Source organism: Coffea arabica, chromosome 1c, assembly GCF_036785885.1.
Source record: "Coffea arabica cultivar ET-39 chromosome 1c, Coffea Arabica ET-39 HiFi, whole genome shotgun sequence".
NCBI classification, from domain to species: Eukaryota; Viridiplantae; Streptophyta; class Magnoliopsida; order Gentianales; family Rubiaceae; genus Coffea; species Coffea arabica.
This window is the reverse complement of record NC_092310.1, coordinates 56,161,057-56,181,321: the sequence shown is the minus strand read 5'-3', so window position 1 is coordinate 56,181,321 and position 20,265 is coordinate 56,161,057. Positions and strand designations below refer to the sequence as shown.

The window sequence follows — 20,265 nt, the reverse complement described above, 5'->3', positions numbered from 1 at the left end:
GAGTGATTGGTAATAAGGCCTTCCTGGGATTGATTAAAAAAAAAAAAAAAACAATTGCATTGATTGAGCAAACACGAATACATTCGAAGGTGTTGCTTCTAGTAGGTGTACAAATACATTCAAATGTTTTGGTTGTAGTAGTTGTACATATCGTTAGAACCGAATTAACTAGCTAGCTCGTCTATAAGATTTACAAATTGATCCTAGTACTTAATCTGATCATTGGATCCAAGCAACTATTACAGTAATATCGTCAACTTTTCCTCCTTTGTGGTGACTGTGGCCTGCTTCTCTTGATTTTCTTGCAAAGGGTGTATCTGCAGCATACCTATCAAACGAATTATAGAGTGCAAGATTTGCTATAGTACAAGCCATGTAGTCTGGTTTGTCGCCTTTATTGCTGCTTGACTTGATAACTTCTTCGATCTCAAATCCATGCAGATTATCAAAAACACCATCAGTCCCAGCAACAACAATGTCGCCTTTTTGAACCTCAATTTGTAATTCCTGTGCCAAGCTGGGATCATCCTTGGAATTTCCTAACTGATACGGACAGTTGAAGTGATGTTGCTGCACGGGTGACTGATACACGACTTTCCCATCTCGTACGACTATAAAACCACTGTCACCGACGTTCGCGGCCCGCAATGCGTTACCCGAAAGTGTAATGATGCAGGCGGTGGATGATCCTGGAGCCTTAGTATTGGAATAGGCTTCTTGCATAACCCTCTTCGGATTCACTGCTCCATTAGGCTCAGATTCGGCAGCAACCCTCGAATTCTTCATGAGATCCCTTGCGTATTTTCCTGCGTCTATACCTTGCTTGCACCAGCCACCAACACCATCCGCGACTCCAATTGTCTGCGCCTCTAAGCTTACGAAGTGAGCATCGTCGCCTTCGGGCTTTTCAGGGTTATCTTTGGGCAGATAAGCGGACCCCGCAACCATCTTCAGACCTACTGACGGAGTAGCAGTGCTCTTCTTAGAATTAAGCTCAACGGGCAAGAAATCTGATGCAGCTGTTGGAATCGATCGCCGGAAGTCGGATGCTCCCGTCGAAACCCGTTGCCAAGGGTTAAGCTCAACGGGCAAGATATCTTTTACTGCTACTGCTAACACTGTGGGAGCAAAGCGCCTGTAATCGGATGCTTCCATTGGAGCCCATTGCCTGTTATCCGATGGTTCTGCTGGAACCCAATAATTTCTCATTGTGTATGGATTCATGCTAACAGGAGAGTTATGACCTTTTCTTTCATGAAAGAAATTAGTGCCGTAACAGCTTGAATTATAATGATGCTCCCAACTTTCAGACGATCGGGGCCTCTTTAAGGTAGCCATGCATTAGTGAACTCAATATATATCACACCAACTAATTAATGCGTGAAATTAAACAAAAGAAAACCCTAGTAATTAAAGAACTAGAGAAGAAGGATTGATCAGAAGGAGAACCCTCTGGGGAAAAGGTTGACAGTAATTTGAAAATCTAACTAAGAAACGGCAACGATGCTGAATGAATGAAAGAAAAAGCCCCATAAGGGAGTGCAGGACATACGTATCATACATAGACTATAGTGAAATCCGCGTAGAGCAGCCCTCCTCCTAATTCCTATAGTCCTATTTCGATTCGGATACGGAAAGCTAGGTAAAGTTGTGTTGGAGTTCCACTTCTATGTCCTTGTGAAAAAAGGAAAACTTTAAAACTTTAGTCATATTCTGTTACAGTTCACTTCTCATGTCGTTCATTACTAGGAGGGTAAACACCGCGCGACGCGCGGTGAGGTTATGTGAGATTGCCATGCCCCATCGAATGAGCTTATTCTAGTACAAAATAAAAGAAGGAAAACACTAAGAGAAAGCTAAATAATATGATATTAAAGCAGGTAGCAGATACATGCCTACTTCAATATCAATAACAATGTTCTATAACTTATTACATTTATCTTGATTGTTTATATATTAGGAAAATTTTTATAAGTGATATAATGTACAGCATTTTGGAATTAGATAACTACGATTAAAGAAGACAAATTCTTAAACTGGAAATACAATTCGAAATCCAAGAAGAATTGGTGCTAGAATGGAAATTCAAGATTGTAATCTATCTTTTTTCCCCCATAATCTGCCCTTTGGTAGATTTAACTAATTGAAATTGCAATAAAAAAAATGCCTTCGAAATGAAAGAATGTGATAAATTCCATATTCAAGCATTCTTGTCTCATTATTTCCTATCAAGAGACAGTAGCACTCAGTGAAGGCAAGGCCTCTAATAGCAACTACCTATTAACGACGGAGCCTGATCTTCCTCTTCAATGTTGTATGCAACTATCACGATTGGAGACTTCGTAGTATCGTTTCAAAATATCCTTGAACCATGCGATGTTTTAGGCAACCAAAAGCAATTGCGAATACAAAAGTTTCCCCTCTTAAATACCATACACCAACAGATAGAAATATGAGATCCAAAACTCCAATCATGTTAAGGAGAAAAATATCCGCGATCAAATTCCATCCCCTCTACAATGTGCAGGATATTTTTACCATAGCTCCATGTCTCACTTCTTCTTAATTCTCTTCCTACTTTTGAAAAAAGTCAGAAGTCCTGTTTCCTACTGCATAATCATTTCCTGTACTAACAATAGCAATATTTGCAAAATCATGAGCGGCAAACCTACAATCATCAGAAATTTAAAACTTAAAATGATTTTTCTTCTTGCAATAGTACAAAGATGGCAAATTACCTCCCTGATGCCAATTTGAGTTCTGAAACAAGCATTATGCCTCTACAAGCTGGCTACGTTACCTACACCATCTGGCAAGAAATAGACTGTTGAAGTGAAGCGACATAGAAGAGAGTTCTTTCTTGCATTGCGTGATCCACATATCTCTTTATTCAGTCAAGCTAATACCATTCAACGTTAAGTCAGGCACCTTCCTCTTTTCGCTCCTCTCCTTTCAGTCGAGCTGCTTCGCTCCCCCGTTCCTATTGACTCGCGCGAACCAGAATCTCATCTACGTAGTCTTCCATCTCTACATGCATCATGTTTTGGTAGTTTTATCAAATCCCATATGAAAGCTGAATATGTTTCATCCTGGAAAAAAAACACAATGAAAAGTGAAAATGGAACATTTTAAATTGCTTTGACACAATAATGGCAATTTCAAAAGCAATTGATAGCGGTAGCAAAGTCACCTTTAACTTTGATAACTTTAATTAAAGAGAGCAATGTAGACAACAATAAAAAATAGGTCAAATTAGAGATCAGACAAAAATAAATTGGAGCTAAGATGAGAACAAATTCAGCAACATTTGCACCGTCCTGCCTCACTAATTTAACTCCTACATACTCCAAAGCATCCTCCAATCAATCTGTTCTGCGCAAGTAAATTACATGAAGTGCAAATAATAACTAAACTAAGAATAAGATAATATTCCTATAAACATTTTGCTTTTCTTTGAGATGATAGATTGCAAATTAGCAGGCTCTCTTAAGCCCCAAAAAACTACACCACATACGAAAATATGCACTCTAATGTAGAATGACAGAAAGTACAGATACAGATGTTGGACTTTAGGCTCAAATCTTCATTAAAAAGCTCCAAATTATTTATCAAAATTATTTCTAATACCTGGAGCATTTTTTATCCATTATTCCCCCTTCTCTTAATCATTATTTGATGGCTTTCCAAATGTAGTATACTTAATGATAGTAAATAAATCTAAAAGATTTAGAAGAAAACAAGAAGCAAATAGCACCTTCTTCCATTAAAAGTATGAGAATAACTGACATAGCCAAATATAAGAAGAAGAAAATTTTTAAGACATCATGTTGTGGAATCTACCATAAGGTCACCTCAAAGTGAAATAAGTAGATTGCTTGAACTGATGCAAACGCTATGATTGTTTCTTAGTAAAAAAACAATAAACTTGTTAACAATTTCAGCACTAATATTGCTTGCACATATCAAATACACTGATATACCATGTAAGACTTGTTACCTGTTTAAAACACTTTCAGTATCTTTAACAATCTTGGGATGCAATTTAATGTGCAACACCAAAATTCTTCCTTTTGGTCCCGAAGTTACTCCAACTACTTTTGCCACGAAGTCTACACATGCCTGCACAATTAACAAGAAAACTTTACTAATCATTCACCACTTAAAAATATTATACAAGAAATAAGTAATAGATGTAAACCAGAAGCTTCTCCAACGCTGAACCATTATGGTTAAAATAGAGTTCTTTAGCCATAGCTATTGCATTTAGCATAGAACTTATAGTTTCAATTAAAGCTACAATATGGTTCATACATGAACATTGATGGTTAGGGATACACAGAACGCCTATGTTTTTCGTTTTGCTTCGTCATCATGAAAGTTTGTTAAAATAAAAAAAAATCATCTAGTTATATATATGATCAATCATCATCAACAACCCTTTTAAAATCAGGGTTCAAGGTTCCAAGAATAAGAACCATTGAGACAGTTTTTAAGATGACCTTAGAGGGGGCACTTTTTAAAAAATTAATAAACAAGACCTATGAGACAGTGAAATAAAATATCTTGCACAAAGCCTTTTTTTTTCCTTTTCCGTTGGGGTGCTGTATGAATAAGTGTATCTAAGCATTCATAAGATAATTAGTTGAAAGTTAATTATAATTATACCCATAATTGTGTTGTATATAACATAAATATGATAATTACTACCGACTTTTGGAAAACATAAATCAAGTATGAAAAGCCAAAATCAGTTTGAAACATATAACTTGTTTCTGTTCATAGTAGAAAAATGAAAAATAAAATGCACAGCAGACATAGCAACCTCCTTGGGAATAGAAATAGCTCTTCTGTGACATGCAATATTGTTTCTGACTGTAAGGATAGCAAGCAAAGAAGCTTTGCATGGCATATAGTGCAAATTAAATCAGAATTTGATTTCTTTTTTTTTTTTTTGCCGAGTCAAGTACACAATAGGGGAGAAAAGTGGATTTCATTTGAAAAAATACATCACCATAAAATAATAATAAAAAGAAACATGGTAATTAGAAGAATAAACCTTTCTTATATAGAAAGACATGATTAAACATCTTTCATCCTTTTCTGTCCTCAAAAGGTCAAGAATGACATCAATCTTCCATGAAAATATAAGTGAATGAGATGGAAGTGTTTTCATAGTACAGAGAGAAAAATGTTGCTAAAGACCAGAACATAGCAATAAAATTTCTCTCAAAGGATGACCAATCCTCTCAAATGTCCCAAATAATAGTAACATCATCTTTAAAATAACCTTCTTAACTTTTCCATTTTTTGCAAGGGCTTATGCAATCCAACATCACTATAAAAACATCTTTTTTGAAGAATATTTTAGTTTGTGATCTTGCAACAAAATTATAACGGACAATCTCTTTTTCAGCTAAAGCAAGGCCAACCATTTCTTTGAAGATGAGTAGAGGCATAAAATTTTGACAAGCTGCCTTCCTTGAAATAAATCAATATTCATTCCCAAAACTTTTTGTCTTTTGTGCAAGCAACCTTATAATTTCATATATTTTCACTACCAGAAAGGTTTTACACCAATATGGAATAAAGCCATTTAAAATAAGAAAAAGCGAATAACTCAAAGACCCCAAGACCTGCCATGTTTACATTGACTGATTGGAAAGGTCCAATGTCTCAAGCGATTTGGTGATTGGTAAATGAAAGGTAATAAACAAATTATACCTTAGCATTAACTTCCAAAGAATTGATGTAGAGTTAGTTACTTGGATCCTACAATGAGAACCAAGAAAGCCAAAATAAGTCTTACAAACCAGACAAATGCTAGGAAAATACAATGTTATATTACCAAATTAAATGTACCTTTGGTGACATCTAGTTGAAGATACAAAGTTGCTCTATCAATTTGCAATCATCAACATGCCTTATATGCATGTTCTTTTCTATGTTAAGATTCATCTCACTCTATTGGCCAATTAAGTTCCATTCTACGTTTTTTGTCTAACTTGATAACATATTTAGAATTAAACAGTCACAGCAATACAACTCAGCAAGAAAACCCACCAAGCACAAGTTATATGATACATGCTAGAAAACTTACTATTATTAATTGTTTAGTAAGGAAATAAAGGAGTATAAATTCCAAATTTCTAGTACTAACTTTTACATATCAGTTATGAAGGTTAATAACATGTGGATCCCTTGAATACATTTGATCAAACAACTACATGACAATGCGGGGTAGAATTGCTAACATGCACAACTTAGTCATATCCGTTTTTTTTTCTGTGAGAAAAACTGCGTCACTCGTAAGTGCTTTAAAAGCCATCACATGGGAAGAATGATCAAAAAGGTTGAAAAAAAAAATGGATCACGCAATAGCTTAACAAGTGAAAGCTAGATCAAGAATCAAGAGGGTTGATCATTTCAGAACTAACTGAAACATAAAGGGAACAAAATAGGAGCTCAAACAATTGAACAGGAGCTGAAAAAAATTCAGTATTCATTGTCAAGAAATCATCAAACTACACTATATTCACTCATATTGAAAATCAATAAGATACCAATACCACTAATGAGTAAATACGATTTGTCTCGATGACTATAGACTATAAATACAGTACGTAAAAATATTAAATTTTTTTCAAATTCCATAATTTCAGGAAAACAAGTAGCACTCTCCTCACTGAAACTCTTAACTTTAGTCACCACAAATGAACAACTAAAGGAATAACAATTGAAATTATGGTAAAAAGGAAAGCAAAAAACCTGTAATAATGGAAAAGCAACAAGTGATAAAGTCCTATGTAACCTCTTCTGCAAAGAGCAAAGGAAAAGGGGTATAACATTTAGAGTACAAACTGCAATAAAATACACATGAACAGAAGAAGGTACAATCAAACTACTCACTAATTTTACACAAAGTAGGCTGGATACGGTATTGAGTCGTGCTGTTATATTCTGGAGTAGTTCTTGGAAAGGACAGAAGAAAATTTCCAAATTTTGGACCTGCAATATCAAAAAATTATACATTAGACAACAGAATCGAGGGAAAAAATCATTTAAAGACATCAGATTGACAAAAATCGAAAAGAAACAAGCTGTGAATTTAAACAATTCTTCACATAGAACTTATCCAGAATAATGCTATGATTAGGCTCTCAGCAAATTGGAATTGGAATAAATTGAGAAATCAAAGATAAAAAATTAGTTCGTCAGTTGACCACTCATCGTAGAATAAAAAATATATACAAATAAAAAAGTGCACCAATCAATTTCGGAAGTTTATTTTGTCGCGTTCTACACCAATCAATTTAACAAATTACCTATGATTTTTATTTTACTTCAAAAGTTTATTTACTTTTTAACCCCCTAACACACAAACAAGTCTTTTTACTACTTCTTTTCCCCTAAAAAAAAGTTTCAGAAAGACGTACAAAAACAAATATGTTTCAGACAGAAAAAAACACAAGACAAAATTAAACAGATAAAAAGGAAATTGGGATCATGAGTTAAACAAATAAAAAATGCAAAGGCAGGTGAGAAAAAGAATTAAGAGCCTCAAAGATGGGGAAAATCATGGAAAACACTCACTCTGATCCGGAGTCATCTTTGAGAAGCATTAGAGAAACATACAACCTTCCACCTTCTTTTTCAAACAAACAAATGCAGATGTGATTGATGGGAGAAGGTTACCTGCTCCCAACTTTTCAGTGATGGTAGCGGGTTCCCTTTTCTCCACTCCTTTCATTAACCATCCGACTCTCTCTCTCTAACCCTTTACTTTATCTTTCTTCTCGTCTTCTTCCTCATCCTCACAAAGAAAACTGCACTTTTTCTCTCTTCAATTTCAGAAGCTTTTTCTCTCTTCAATTTCTTTAACATATATATACAAGGACAAATGCCATGGCTCAAAAGGGATGATTGTTTTGCTGATGTGGCCAATCGTTATTGGCTGGAGTGTGTTTGTCCATCTGTCTATTCTGTTCTATACTTAGTACCTAAAGTCAGTAAACTTTTCAATAATAACTTCTTCTTCTACATGACAGGCCAAAACTGTCCTAAGACATTGGCACAAGTATAAATTTGAAAAACTACTGATAGAAGAGTTGTATCTAAAAGCATCCCAATTTAATCACCAATAAAACCCAACCAGAGCTTTTCACATGAAAAACAAACAGCTCTGCATTTTTAGAACCACTGTTAATTCTAGAATTGTGAAAACAAAATGACTATAGCCCATGAGACATAAACAAGATGACAAAAATAACAAGTATCCCCATGAAAAAAACTCAAAGCAAGAAGCACTCTCAAATTGAGACCTAAACAAACGCAAGCAATTTGAAAGAATTGACAAAACTGCAACAGTGTATACATTTTCAAAATCACAATCAGTTAGTCCTCGGATGCTAGATTGCTAATCACTTGAGACAAATAAACCAGCCAATTAATGGGCCCCAGAAAGCACGATAGTCAACACCCTTAACTATGTACACTGATAGGCATTAGTTAGCGAAAATTAAAAGCACAAGTCTTCACAAAAACTACAACCAAATACAAAAAGGCGTATAATTAGACATTTAATAAAAACAGAGTTTAACTTAAAAAAGTAGATGGATGTAATAGAAGTTAGACAAGGAAGAATCCATCTTCCTTGAAGCGTATACATCTAACAATAATTCACGAGTACACAGCAAAGCTACTCAGCATTCATCTATTAACTAAAATCAGGATACTAAATCCAACAATGACTCATGCATATAGAGAACTGAAATACTGCTCCGGACATTATTATGTGGCACAATTAAACTAACATGAGAGTATAAGTCAACTTATCCGGAAAACTAAATTCCAATTTATCAAATTACAAATGGAACAGAATTGCGTTTTATATCAACCACAACTACCATCTAGGACTCTGGAACAATATGAATGAATAGCCAAGAACCATCAGACTTAAATAAGGGCTATGAAAAGAAAACAGCCATATAGCAATAGAAAAGGACATGATGCAAGAAAAACGTTGATGCAAAGCAGAGATGCTTCCAATCTATGACCACAACAAGCGAGCAATCTAAAACATTCTTGACAGTGATTGATCAATAATCAACATGGTTAAGAGATCACAATCAAGTAAAAAGACAGTACCCCTGCAAAGTTACAAGTCATCCCAGATGATTAAATAGCAGAAGTTTGAAAGATAAAATCACTCTCCAACGATGACCACAAAAGAAAAGCAGCCTCAAATTCTTCACTTGATCTATTGCGCCAATGTAAAAAGCACAAGCATCACAAATTCACAATCTACTAAAGTCATTAAATAGCATAGCTTAATGTCTAGTCACTCTCAAACTATGAGCACAAACAGCAAGCAACTTAAAGTATTCATTTTACTAATAAATCATGCAAAAGTGAGATATCACTACAACAGTAGCTACTAAAAAGTGTCAAAATCTAAAACTAACTCCTCCAATGTAATAGTACATGACCAAAACTGACAAACCATAAAAATAAAAAAATTAAAAACAAAAGATTTTGCACATAACTTCCCCTTCTATATCATCTGTTTTCGAAATTATCAAACAAATCAAGTGATCAGGGGCACATTAAAAATCTCGGATTTGAAGCTACTGAAAATCATAAAAATCCTAAAACCCTGATCCACCAAGTAAAGTTACATATCCTAGGAAACCTAATCAAGATTTATGCCGAAAAACCTAATCTGCCAAGCAAAGTTACAGATCCTGGAACACCATAATCGAGATTTAACCCTGAATCACTTTCTATAATATAGAAATCTTAAACCCAAATTTTCATAAATTCAAATTTACTCTAAAAAAATTCTATGCCAATAAACTAAATTCCCATCTCCCAAAATTCTGAAGTCCATAAATCTGTAACAAAACAAATCAAAAAGTTACCCATTTCAGCTTTGGAAAAAAGCAAGAAAAAAGATCATTTAGTCAGAAAAGATTAGCAATACTGAGAAAATAAATTGATAAAATTCAAAGACCATTTAGAAAAGAAAAATAAAAGAATTAAAGATATCAGTAGATATCATTCACCTGAATGTTCAACTAACATTTCCATTAATTTACGCCTTCCTTTTGCTGCACTTTTGAGAGGCCGAAACGCACAGCTGATCCCCCATCTGAATACAGTAAAAACCCCAAAAATCTGTATAAAACATTCAAGAACAACCATGTATCAAGTATTTCTGATGAAATATTTATTAGAAAGAATGAATTGAATTTCAATAAGGAAAACAAAAAATTAGTGAAACGAATAGCTTTAGTTTACCTGAATCTTCAATTGGCATATGTACAAATCCAAAGCCCTGAATTTGCGTCTTTCTTTCACCGCCATTTTCACACACAGAAACACACACCCAATCCCTATCTCCTCTTCTGGAAACAAATGCTACACAAATAATTTGTGGAAAACAAGAACTTGTTCAAAGAAAACTCTAAAAATCTTGGAAAAAAAATAAAATTGGGCCCAATTTGAACGTTATAATTTGGGAAACATATTAAAAAAAAAGCACAAAAATTTTGAAATGGCAGAGAGATAGGGAGAGAGATGGTAATATCAGCTTTGATGAGAGAAATGAAGGAGAAAAGGCCGGAGAGAATAGGAGGGTTTATATAAGTAGATGGGGTTTTGAGAAGTACAATCAAGTAATTTAAAAAAAAAAACTCACCGATGATGATGATGCCGAGAATTTCTGAGAAGGGGTGTACATGGAGTTTAAAAGGAGAAGCAATCTTCATTTTTTTCCTTTTATGATAGTGGGTAACCCAATTTACCCGAGAATGAGATGATGAGACTGGCAGGGAAGGAGAGGTAGAAGGACTCGGGGAGATGGAAGCGTAGAAGTCTGGAAGAAATGTTGCAGAAAGAGGAGAAAATTTTTTGACGTCTGTCACAAGTATCTCGAGCCCATTCCCACTGTGATTGTCACTGAAATAGCCGGAAACACGTAACCTCTCACTGAAAAAGTCGGGAGCAAGTAACCTAATTGCCCAATCAAATCAATCGAATCTGTGGTTTAAAAGAAGTCACCTGCAGAACACGTGATGATGATGATGATGATGATGATAAACAAAACCATGGGATTAAAAAATTTTGGACGAACATCCACCCAATCATATTTTGCCACATCACCAATATAATACACACTCTTGAGGCATGGCATTCCCTCTTTTATACATATGCTAATTATCGTTAAAGGCTACAATAATTGTACTGTGATGAATATTAATTGTAACCGTTAGATCGATATAGAGCGTCATGTATCTCGTATACCTTATACAGATGAAAACAAAGACTTGTTGTCAATGAGTATGACAACAAGAAATATATCTGAGAAAAATTTGTGCAATGAAATTTCAAGGAAACTTAATTAACAATATTAATAAACATACTTCTTTCACCTTTAATTATAGGAGTTTTAATGTGTGAAAACTATGTGTATATCAGGTTGGATTGAAGATTATTTGGATTTTTCTTTTTTGAGAATAATAGTGTAATTATTTTTTATTTGATGTATGTGATATAAAAATATAAGTTGAGAAGATAAAAAGATGATTAAAAAACATATTCATCATACAGTCTAAAAAAAATTTGAAAAATGATTTTCAATCCAAATTTTTAAAGTTTTTATTTGGGATAACAGACTTCATTATGATTTTGAAGTTATATTCAACAGCGCATGATTAAAAAAATGAAAGAATTAAATAAAGTACTTTTAATTTTGCTGAACAATTCATAAGGATGAATTACCTGCAAAGTCTTGTTCTTTTACTAGAAATCCTACTTATTTCAAACATTTTTATTTCTACAATTTAGTCCTTAAACGTATTTTGGATATCTATTCAATAGCCCATACAGTTTCTCTATAAATCAAATAGTTGCTTTAATTAAATAGCTTCTTGCTACCAACTAAAACAAAAGATACAGCAATTAGTCTGCAAGAAATTAGACATAGCAGTGCCATGAAGATAATTAAATATATCAAGGAAGGATTAATTACTTTCATTGATATGCTTCACGAATTTTGACTGGAATATCGAACCTTTTCCAGATAGTAAGAGGTCACAAAATACTTGGATACAAACATTAAGGAAAGGAAGATTAGAATAAAAGTTCCATTTGGGGGATCAAATTCATAATTACGATGAAAGTGGGGGCATAAGAGAGATAGAGATCAAAAGAAAACTACTAAACCAAATCGGTGCAAACATCTGATCTTGGAAAAAAACATAAAAATAAAAATTCAAAACCGATGCCCAAAGGCCAACGTAGAGCAAGACGCTGTCGTTGTGAAGACATCGTGACCTTTATTCGACGTCAGCTACACTTAAAATTAAAAGGGTTATTATCACTTTACCCCCTTAACTTTTGGTGTAATTACAAATTTCCCTCTTAACGTTAATTTTTAGTCACTTTACTTTCAAAATTAATCAGCAAACCTAATGAAATTTGTTAATTCAAGCAAAAAGACATGTTTCGCCCTTAAAATTATTATCACTTTATCCATCTATTTACTTATAGTGTTATTTTTTAGACAATTTACTCTACCATTAAATCAACTTATCAAATTAACATACTTTAGAATAAAGTACCCTCTTTTTTTGTATAATAAAAATAGCAGAAAAATTAGAGTGGCTCTTCTCTATTTTAGTATAAAGAAAAAAGTCAGAACATTAATTTCTTGCTTCTTGGTAATCTTATTAATATTGGAAAAAAATAGAAATTTAGGGTAGAAGAGAGAGCTTAATTCTTTTTTTTTTAATACAAATAAGAATGAATTTACTATTTTTATTATTTGAAAAATAATTCAATATTTTTATTAGTTGAAAATTACTTTACTTTTCTATTGGCCACCTAATTCTAATCCTAATTTCGACGACGTTAAAGTAATTAGATAATATTAGATTCATTCTTATTTTCTTCTTTGCAAAATCTAATTTTATGTCTCCTTCTCTCCTATCTCTTTTTCCTTGTTAGTATTGATAAGCATAACAAAGAAATTTAAGAAAATCCTTTTATTGTCATGTTTTTGGAATTCTTAGAGTGAAAAAAAAAGAGAAGAATAAAATTCCTACTTTTTTTATTTTAATTATACATAAAAAGGGTAAATGCATTAAAAAATTTTCGAACACATTGGTCAGGTAAACAATGGAAAAAAAATGCCTAAAAAATAATGTTATGGGATAAAGCGATTGTAACACTATAATTTAAACGGATAAAGCAATAATAACAATGTAGTAATGCTATAAAATAAAAAAATATTTTTGTTCAAAATTTGTTAACATGAGTTGAATTACCTATGAGGATGAAGTAGCCGAAAAATAACGTTATAGAGTAAATTGATAATAATGATATAGTTTGAAGGGGTAAAGTGATAATAATCCAAATTAAAACACCGGAGTAGGTGTGAATCGCGCGGGTAAACAAGCCTTTTCAAATTTCAAATGAAGGCCTTTCTTTTTTTTTTTTTCCTTATCAAACGTACCGGTATTTTCTTGCCTTTTTGCCTGCCGGGCCCGCCGGTCATCTCGTCTCTGTTTCACTATGTTGAGTATTGACAGTATGCATTCCACAACTCAACTCAGTTGCTAACCTTTTCGTCTTCTCCCTCAGAATTCAGCTGTGGGGTTAATAAAATGTTTTCTTGGTAAGTTCCAATCTTTTCTTATTTTGATCGTACTACAGCTATATTTCTTTCTTCTTTTTTGTTCTTTGTTATTTTCAGTAAGAAAAGACAGCTGCATTACAACGGGGTTGTGGTAATCTCTATCAGTCGGATTCTTTCTTCATGTGTCTTATATTTCTTAATTTTCATAATTTTAGATGCTGGTTTATGCTTGTCGCCTCTTTTTTTTTTTTTTTTTTTTGAAGGTAAAAAAAAACGAACCAAGGCGTTTCCGTAGATAATAATTGATTAGTTTGGGTTTTACTTATTTATTATTTTTTGCAAATGGGAGAATGATCATGATTGTGATGTCAAAAAAGAAAAAGGGGAAAAAAATGAGGATTAATTATTTTTTAGATTACTCAATCTGGGACTCTGTTAATTACTTTGCTATGCATAACCAACGATTGGGCGGACGTTAATCGTTCAGGAGATTCTATATCACAAGTTTTAGCCCATTGGCCATCTAAGTTCTTGAAGGATAGTTGGCAACAAATGGCAAAAGACAACAACGCCAACACTTACGAAGAAGCTCGTAAGCAAAGGGTTTTGGACAACAAGAAAAGATTCGAGGTAGCTATCTACTTCTATCACTCTGTCCTCAATGTGTTGGTACATTAGTTCGCTTCTTTCCCTGTCTCCAACGAGCCATCCTCCTATGCATATATTTACAATTTTCTACGAAGAATATTTTTTCAAGAGAAGTCAACATGTTTTCAAATTAAGAAATGAGATGAAATCAAGCATTTCTTTATTATCACAAAATCAGGGACATGGAACTTCTGTTGCCACATTAATAACAGTAGTCCACATTTGTATGTTGCTGCTGTGGGACTACAAATTAACTGCCACAAAAAAATAGAGTTCAATTTGTCTCTATCATTCATTCATTTTTTTTTATCCACTGTGCGAAAGGATCTGGGGATTTTGAGCATCTCCAAGAGCCTTTCTGACGTATCAAAATCTGAGAAGAAGTCAAAGGTAAAACTATTCCTTTTCCTTTACTAAAATTTTCAGTTTTACGAGTCTTTAGGTTCTCTAATCACTTTTTTCTGCCCTCATTATGCGAAGCAGCGAAGCCTTAGTAGGCCAAAACCAAACGATGTTTACATGGTGGAGCCAAGACGGTCATCACGTGCGCGCACTCAGGTTACTTCATACCGCGATGATGTAAGTAACTAAGTTTTGATCTTCCCACCCTCGAGTTTAGAACAAAGACTCATGCTCCTGACATATTTGCTCACCTGTGCCTGAGTTCTGGTTTCATGCTTCCAATCAGATAGATCTATGATTGAAGAAATTCATAGTTTCTTATTCCTGTTCATGATAAACTCAGAGGGCCCCCATATTTTAAATCACAACTAAAAATGCAAAGCAAAAGGTCAATTATTATATGACTGTTTCTTTCCTGCCAATGTCCTGACTCTGAGACAGTGATCAACATATTCGGAGTGTTATTTCATTTAGATCATTTCATCCTATTATCTCCTGTTAATCGTTCATTGATGCTTACTAAGTTTTTTAGAAGCAAAAGCATAGGTCTGTTCTCCAGCATTTAGTTTTGATAAATCACCTAATAAGTTGCTCCTTAACAACAGGTAGATGTAGACCTTCCACGTATGCGGAAGAGACCAAAGTGGAGTTCTTCATGGGCAAGGTAATATAATACTCTCTCTATTTATTATTGCCATGTGGTTTGGTCAAATTTCTGCTAATACTAATCCTGGACTGGCAGTTATCTGGCTAGACCAATGGAAGAAGTTAGAGCCGCGTCATATGAAGAAAGATCTCGCGCACGGCTGTCTGCTGAGATTCTCCAAAGCAACTTACAGTTAGAGAATCCATCCTTTATCAAGTCAATGGTTCGGTCTCATGTTTATAGTTGTTTCTGGTTGGTAAGTAGCTGTACATTGCCAATGTTAAAACAGCATGCGTGGGATGGGGAGAAGAGAAGAGTTGCAGAATATCATGGTTAACATGCACAAATCCCTCTTAACACTTCTATTCGATGCAATGATCAGGGGCTTCCAAGTTCATTTTGTGAGGACCATTTGCCCAAGTCTACTGTAGATATGGTTTTAGAGGATGAGGATGGCTTGGAGTTTGAGGCTGTCTACATTAGCAAGAGAAGTGGGCTTAGTGGTGGATGGAGAGCATTTGCTCTGGAACATAAACTGGATGATGGTGATGCTTTAGTATTTGAGTTGATTGAGCCAACGAGATTCAAGGTTGGTGGAATTACTACATTTGTTATATGTTGCAATTTATTATCATAAGAATATGGAAGTAAACTTAAAGTTAGCATGGTTGTTCTTTAAATCGAATGTTCAAGCTTCCAATTTGGGAAGAGTTCATCTCGTTCCTATCTCTAGTAAAACACACGCCCTGAAGTCCAAACAATCATCTATTCGCTGGAATGCAGTAGCTTCAAATATGGTGCTTTTGCTTGGTTCCTAATGGTAGTTGGAATGCCAATTCTTTCTGGGAAAGTGATTATGAATCATTGGTACAATTTCCTGCAGGTTTACATAGTCAGAGCAGTCAGCTGCTCTACGCAAGAGGAAGGAGGAAGTGATGCTGGAGAAAGACCAAAAGAGAAGACGAAGCAGAGAAAGAAAGACAACACTCGATCAAAAGATTCAATACGGCCAGAAGAAGATGCTTCCTCAAAGGCTTCAGGTCGGAGGCGGAGTAGCAGACTAAAGTGATTTCAGATTTCAAGTATGTCAAAGCTTAGTTTCTTTGTCTGAAGAAGGTATTCCTTGTTGAAGGCTTTAGGATGGAGTAGCAGCAGCAAATTAAAGTGATTTCAGCTCACAAGTATGGCAAAGCTTTGTTTTTGTTGAGGGTAAGACGTACAAATCGAAAACGATGTGAACTCTTACTTATGTATTTCCAATTCCTCGTATAGGATTGTGAGTGACGGATGGGTTTCTTGTTGATATTTGCTTCGGCGCCATTTTTTTGGCTGCAATCAAGTGGGGAATAGTGTATTTGGTCACTTCATTTGTTAACCACAAATCTACGATGACTTACTGTTCTGCAGAATTGGTGATTAACTATCGGGTTAATTGCAATTTACCCCCTGAAGGTAAACCCTGATTTTTACTTTATTCCCTAACCTTTATTTTATGTCACTTAACTCCCTAAGAGATAAAAATACCCCTCTATTATGTAATTTTTTTTTCCTCTCTTCTCTTTGTTATTCCAAATTAGCTTTCTTTTACCAAATTTTTATTTCTAAGAAAATAATAAATTTCTCTAACAAAAAATTTAGGATGTCCATTCTCTAATTTAAAAAATTATTCTATTTCCTTAGAATTACACTATCCACAATCAATTAGGCATTCTTACGATCATTCACATATCCGCACTAAACTTTTTTTGTGGTTCATCTTATAATGAGTTTTTGTTTATTAGGATCTGTTTTTGTCCTTTTTTAAAAAATAATCAATTGTTAGTAATCATTTCGTACGAAAGTTTACCACCATCAATTTAGAGTGGTCAAAATCAAATCACAAGCTAAAGCTCAACGATTAAAGTAGAAAATTTGAAAATAAAAACTTAGCATAACAGAGAGGTATTTTTCTCTTAAGGGGCTAAGTGACAAAAAATAATAGTTAGGGTAATATCTTAAGGGGATAAATTGACATTAACCCTTAACTCTTTATGATGGCAGCCAAAGGGTATGCACAGAACAGGTTTGGCTGCCAAGATTTCCATCTCTCCTGTATACGAAACCAGTAATTACTTCCCGTTTTTCACATATCCCCATCCTTTTTTATCTCTTTATCTTATTTGAAGGTTTGCTGCACTTATCATGCAACTTTTTCCTAGAGTCAATTATTATTGTTGTTTCAGATTAAGACATCACTCACCATGAAATTCCCACCTTGCCGTATTACAGGGATGTATTCTGCCTGACTACTACAGGTATACTCTTATGGTCCGATTTGGAACGTGATAACTCAGCTTCTTGATGGTCTATCTGGAATGGACTACAAATTTATCTGAAACTTTGACTCCATATTTATTTCCTCGTGACTTTGTATCCGATGATCTGTTTGTTGTTTCCACATTAAACTTGTAGGTTAAAGTTGTAAGCAACTCTCCCACCTCCACAGCATGCTTTTGTGCCATACTTCAGAACCGAAAGTAAACAAATCAAAATGGAAATTAAGCAGAACCTCGTACCCATTCACAGCAATTCTTGATTTTGGGAATGCTGAATTAGACAGCATAAATAAGATTTAAAACTCAAAATTTAACCAGAAAGAAAGCTGACATTGAAGTGTACGACAAATTCAAACCAAGGGTTTTAAGACACGCTCTAAATAACAGTTTCAAGCAAAGCGACAAAATTATAAAAAAAAAACCCAAAATCTGGGTACATCATCCAACAGTACTAGAGACAAAATGCTAATGAAGTAAACTAAGAAGTTGCTTCTAAAAACGCTCTTCCAGGTTGACGGTTCGCCAAAGGTCCATGGCAACCAAGAAGCTGCAAGATTTGAACAAAACCAAGTTAGCACTAGCCTTACAACCAAAAGTCGAGTACAATCAAAGAACAGCAATACAAGCAAAAACAGCTCCAAATCAAACAAAGATAGCAGCAACAAACCTTGGCATTAACACCATCTGGGACAATACGATTCTCTTGCTTCCATTTGACATAGTCTGTGCGGCTGAACTTGGTGAATCCCCTGAAATTCAGGCCAAAAAAAATGTGAGAAGACCAAAAGCAAACAAAACTTCATGTAAAGAGCAATGGAGTACACAATGATTAAACAAAGTATGTGTGAATTTTGAAATAACTTAAAGAGCATAAAGTTTCTCCTCCCTAAATGTGCAGTTCGTATGATAGATGAATTTCTTAAAAGATCAAAACCAAATTATGGAAAATAAACCTACAAGATGGACTCTAAGAAGGAATTCTAGAGTACTGTTTTAATATAAACAGAGAGGAAAGCACTTTTAATGAGTATGTTGACAAGAAGCAGAGACTATTAGGTGTGCACGCTAAGATATGCAATGAACCACCAGTAAAAGATACCTATGCACTGTTTTAGCAATAAAAGCCAGTAAAAGTTGGTGAAACATACCACTTCCTGCTAACAATGATCTTTTGGCGACCAGGAAACTTGAACTTGGCACGGCGCAAAGCCTCTTGAGCATGGTGGCTGTTAGCATCCTTGCAGCGTACAGAGAGAAGTACCTGACCAATAGCAACACGAGCACATGTTCCTTGTGGCTTCCCAAAAGCACCCCTCATACCAGTTTGAAGCCTATCAGCTCCAGCACATGACAACATCTTGTTAATACGCAGGACATGGAAAGGATGAACTCTGACCCTCAAATGGAATGCGTCCTTCCCAGCATACTTAGTCATGTACTTGTTGCAAGCAATACGAGCAGCCTCAAGTGCTTCACTGGAGACATTCTCCTTTTCCCAACTAACCAAATGGACACAGAATGGGAACTCATCAACTCCCTTCTTCTTCATGCCAACATCATAGATCCTGATCTTTGGATCTGGAACACCACGGCAGTACCTTGACTTTGGATAGGGTTTGTTTTTTATCTGACGGTAACACCTCGCAGGTCCTGCTCAGTTGGAATAAAAACCATCTTAAAACCATCACAGTGATATTAATAGATCACTATATTCATTTCCAAATAACACTAAGCTTTACAACAAGTTCAAAATACACCACACCGAAAACCAACCACAAGGTAGGGATATTACATCTAATGGATTTGGAATGAATAGCACTAGAATGTACCTAACCATACTAACATTCAATAAAGATGTGTAATGGAACAGATTGAAAAAAACAACTAGCACGGCATCAAAAGATTAGCAACAGACGATATATCAACCACATTCCATATTTTATACAAAATTGAAATAAATCCGTCAAATATTACAGGTTCATAAATCATGAAACCAGGGGTAACGCAACTACAGATTCATAAATTGAGCAATCAATAAAGACATGAAAAAATCTAAGCTATACAACAGCCTCAACATTTAATAAATTACAAAAAAGAACCATAAGAATATCAGCAACCGTACAACTTCGGACATCCGGTAAAATCACAAATAAATCGCTCAAAAAACCAAGAAAAACATCCCATTTCCACCAAACCATAATTGCTTTCAACGAGATAAGGATCTAACCTTCCATCATTTTAATTAACACACATAAAAAAAACTCACATAATCATCAATCAATATCAGAAGTACAAGGAAAGGAGCAAAAAAATCAGAAATCCTAGACGTAATTTGAAGATCCAAAACATCATGATTTCCCAAATAACCACGACTTCTAAGCTAGACATGAAATTAAAACCAAAACGATGTTCTTTAGCACATGAAATCATGTTTCAGAAAAGGTCTACAATCATCTATAGAAGGATCAAAGAGAGCTTACTTCTCCCCATGGCGCAGGTCTTCTTGAGAGGTTGAGAGCTGCGGCTTCGAAGGACAGACAATTACTATGAAAAAGCCCTAGCTCTGGGGCTGAAATGCTGCTTAAATATGGATTCAGGAGGCGCAGGGTAAAAGAAGA

The 20,265-nt window shown here is 34.7% G+C and overlaps 3 protein-coding genes across 9 annotated transcripts; 1 reads left to right on the top strand and 2 right to left on the bottom strand.

The window, feature by feature from the left end:
- Positions 1 to 62: 62 nt before the first annotated feature.
- Positions 63 to 11,066, bottom strand: LOC113731583 (probable protein phosphatase 2C 80). Of its 5 annotated transcripts, XM_072080379.1 has the most exons (9): positions 10,697 to 11,066; positions 10,297 to 10,416; positions 10,062 to 10,173; positions 7,591 to 9,890; positions 6,907 to 7,005; positions 6,766 to 6,813; positions 3,998 to 4,119; positions 2,739 to 3,089; positions 63 to 2,629 (listed from the first exon to the last, which is right to left on the bottom strand). In XM_072080379.1, the coding sequence occupies exon 9, from the start codon at positions 1,336 to 1,338 to the stop codon at positions 220 to 222; it is 1,119 nt and encodes a 372-aa protein (XP_071936480.1). In that variant the 5' UTR covers positions 1,339 to 2,629; positions 2,739 to 3,089; positions 3,998 to 4,119; positions 6,766 to 6,813; positions 6,907 to 7,005; positions 7,591 to 9,890; positions 10,062 to 10,173; positions 10,297 to 10,416; positions 10,697 to 11,066; the 3' UTR covers positions 63 to 219. The 5 variants fall into 5 exon arrangements, with proteins under 5 accessions (XP_071936480.1, XP_071936488.1, XP_071936492.1 ...); XM_072080387.1 differs by lacking the exon at positions 7,591 to 9,890 and having other exon boundaries at positions 63 to 2,624; XM_072080397.1 differs by lacking the exons at positions 63 to 2,629; positions 2,739 to 3,089; positions 3,998 to 4,119; positions 7,591 to 9,890 and adding an exon at positions 5,633 to 5,769 and having other exon boundaries at positions 10,297 to 10,403.
- Positions 11,067 to 13,550: 2,484 nt separating this feature from the next.
- Positions 13,551 to 16,806, top strand: LOC113731571 (putative B3 domain-containing protein At5g58280). 3 transcript variants are annotated; one of them, XM_027256928.2, is made up of 8 exons: positions 13,551 to 13,675; positions 14,124 to 14,266; positions 14,609 to 14,674; positions 14,768 to 14,863; positions 15,292 to 15,350; positions 15,429 to 15,588; positions 15,715 to 15,921; positions 16,216 to 16,806. In XM_027256928.2, the coding sequence occupies exons 2-8, from the start codon at positions 14,189 to 14,191 to the stop codon at positions 16,399 to 16,401; spliced, it is 852 nt and encodes a 283-aa protein (XP_027112729.1). In that variant the 5' UTR covers positions 13,551 to 13,675; positions 14,124 to 14,188; the 3' UTR covers positions 16,402 to 16,806. The 3 variants fall into 3 exon arrangements, with proteins under 3 accessions (XP_027112729.1, XP_027112722.1, XP_071936467.1); XM_027256921.2 differs by having other exon boundaries at positions 14,765 to 14,863; XM_072080366.1 differs by lacking the exon at positions 14,609 to 14,674.
- A 1,150-nt stretch (positions 16,807 to 17,956) lies between these two features.
- On the bottom strand, positions 17,957 to 20,265 carry LOC113731566 (large ribosomal subunit protein uL16-like). Its single transcript, XM_027256906.2, has 4 exons — positions 20,128 to 20,265; positions 18,796 to 19,297; positions 18,315 to 18,396; positions 17,957 to 18,194 (listed from the first exon to the last, which is right to left on the bottom strand). Exons 1-4 carry the CDS (start codon positions 20,135 to 20,137, stop codon positions 18,126 to 18,128), a joined length of 663 nt encoding a protein of 220 aa, XP_027112707.1. The 5' UTR covers positions 20,138 to 20,265; the 3' UTR covers positions 17,957 to 18,125.

Coding starts and splice junctions, on each gene's coding strand:
- LOC113731571 (XM_027256921.2), top strand. CDS start 14,189: ATGGCAAAAGACAACAACGCCAACACTTACGAAGAAGCTCGTAAGCAA. Junction 14,267..14,608: donor ACAACAAGAAAAGATTCGAG/GTAGCTATCTAC, acceptor ACTGTGCGAAAG/GATCTGGGGATTTTGAGCAT. Junction 15,351..15,428: donor TGGAGTTCTTCATGGGCAAG/GTAATATAATAC, acceptor CTGGACTGGCAG/TTATCTGGCTAGACCAATGG.
- LOC113731583 (XM_072080379.1), bottom strand. CDS start 1,338: ATGGCTACCTTAAAGAGGCCCCGATCGTCTGAAAGTTGGGAGCATCAT.
- LOC113731566 (XM_027256906.2), bottom strand. Junction 18,397..18,795: donor ATCATTGTTAGCAGGAAGTG/GTATGTTTCACC, acceptor CCTGAATTTCAG/GGGATTCACCAAGTTCAGCC. Junction 18,195..18,314: donor CAGATGGTGTTAATGCCAAG/GTTTGTTGCTGC, acceptor CAAATCTTGCAG/CTTCTTGGTTGCCATGGACC.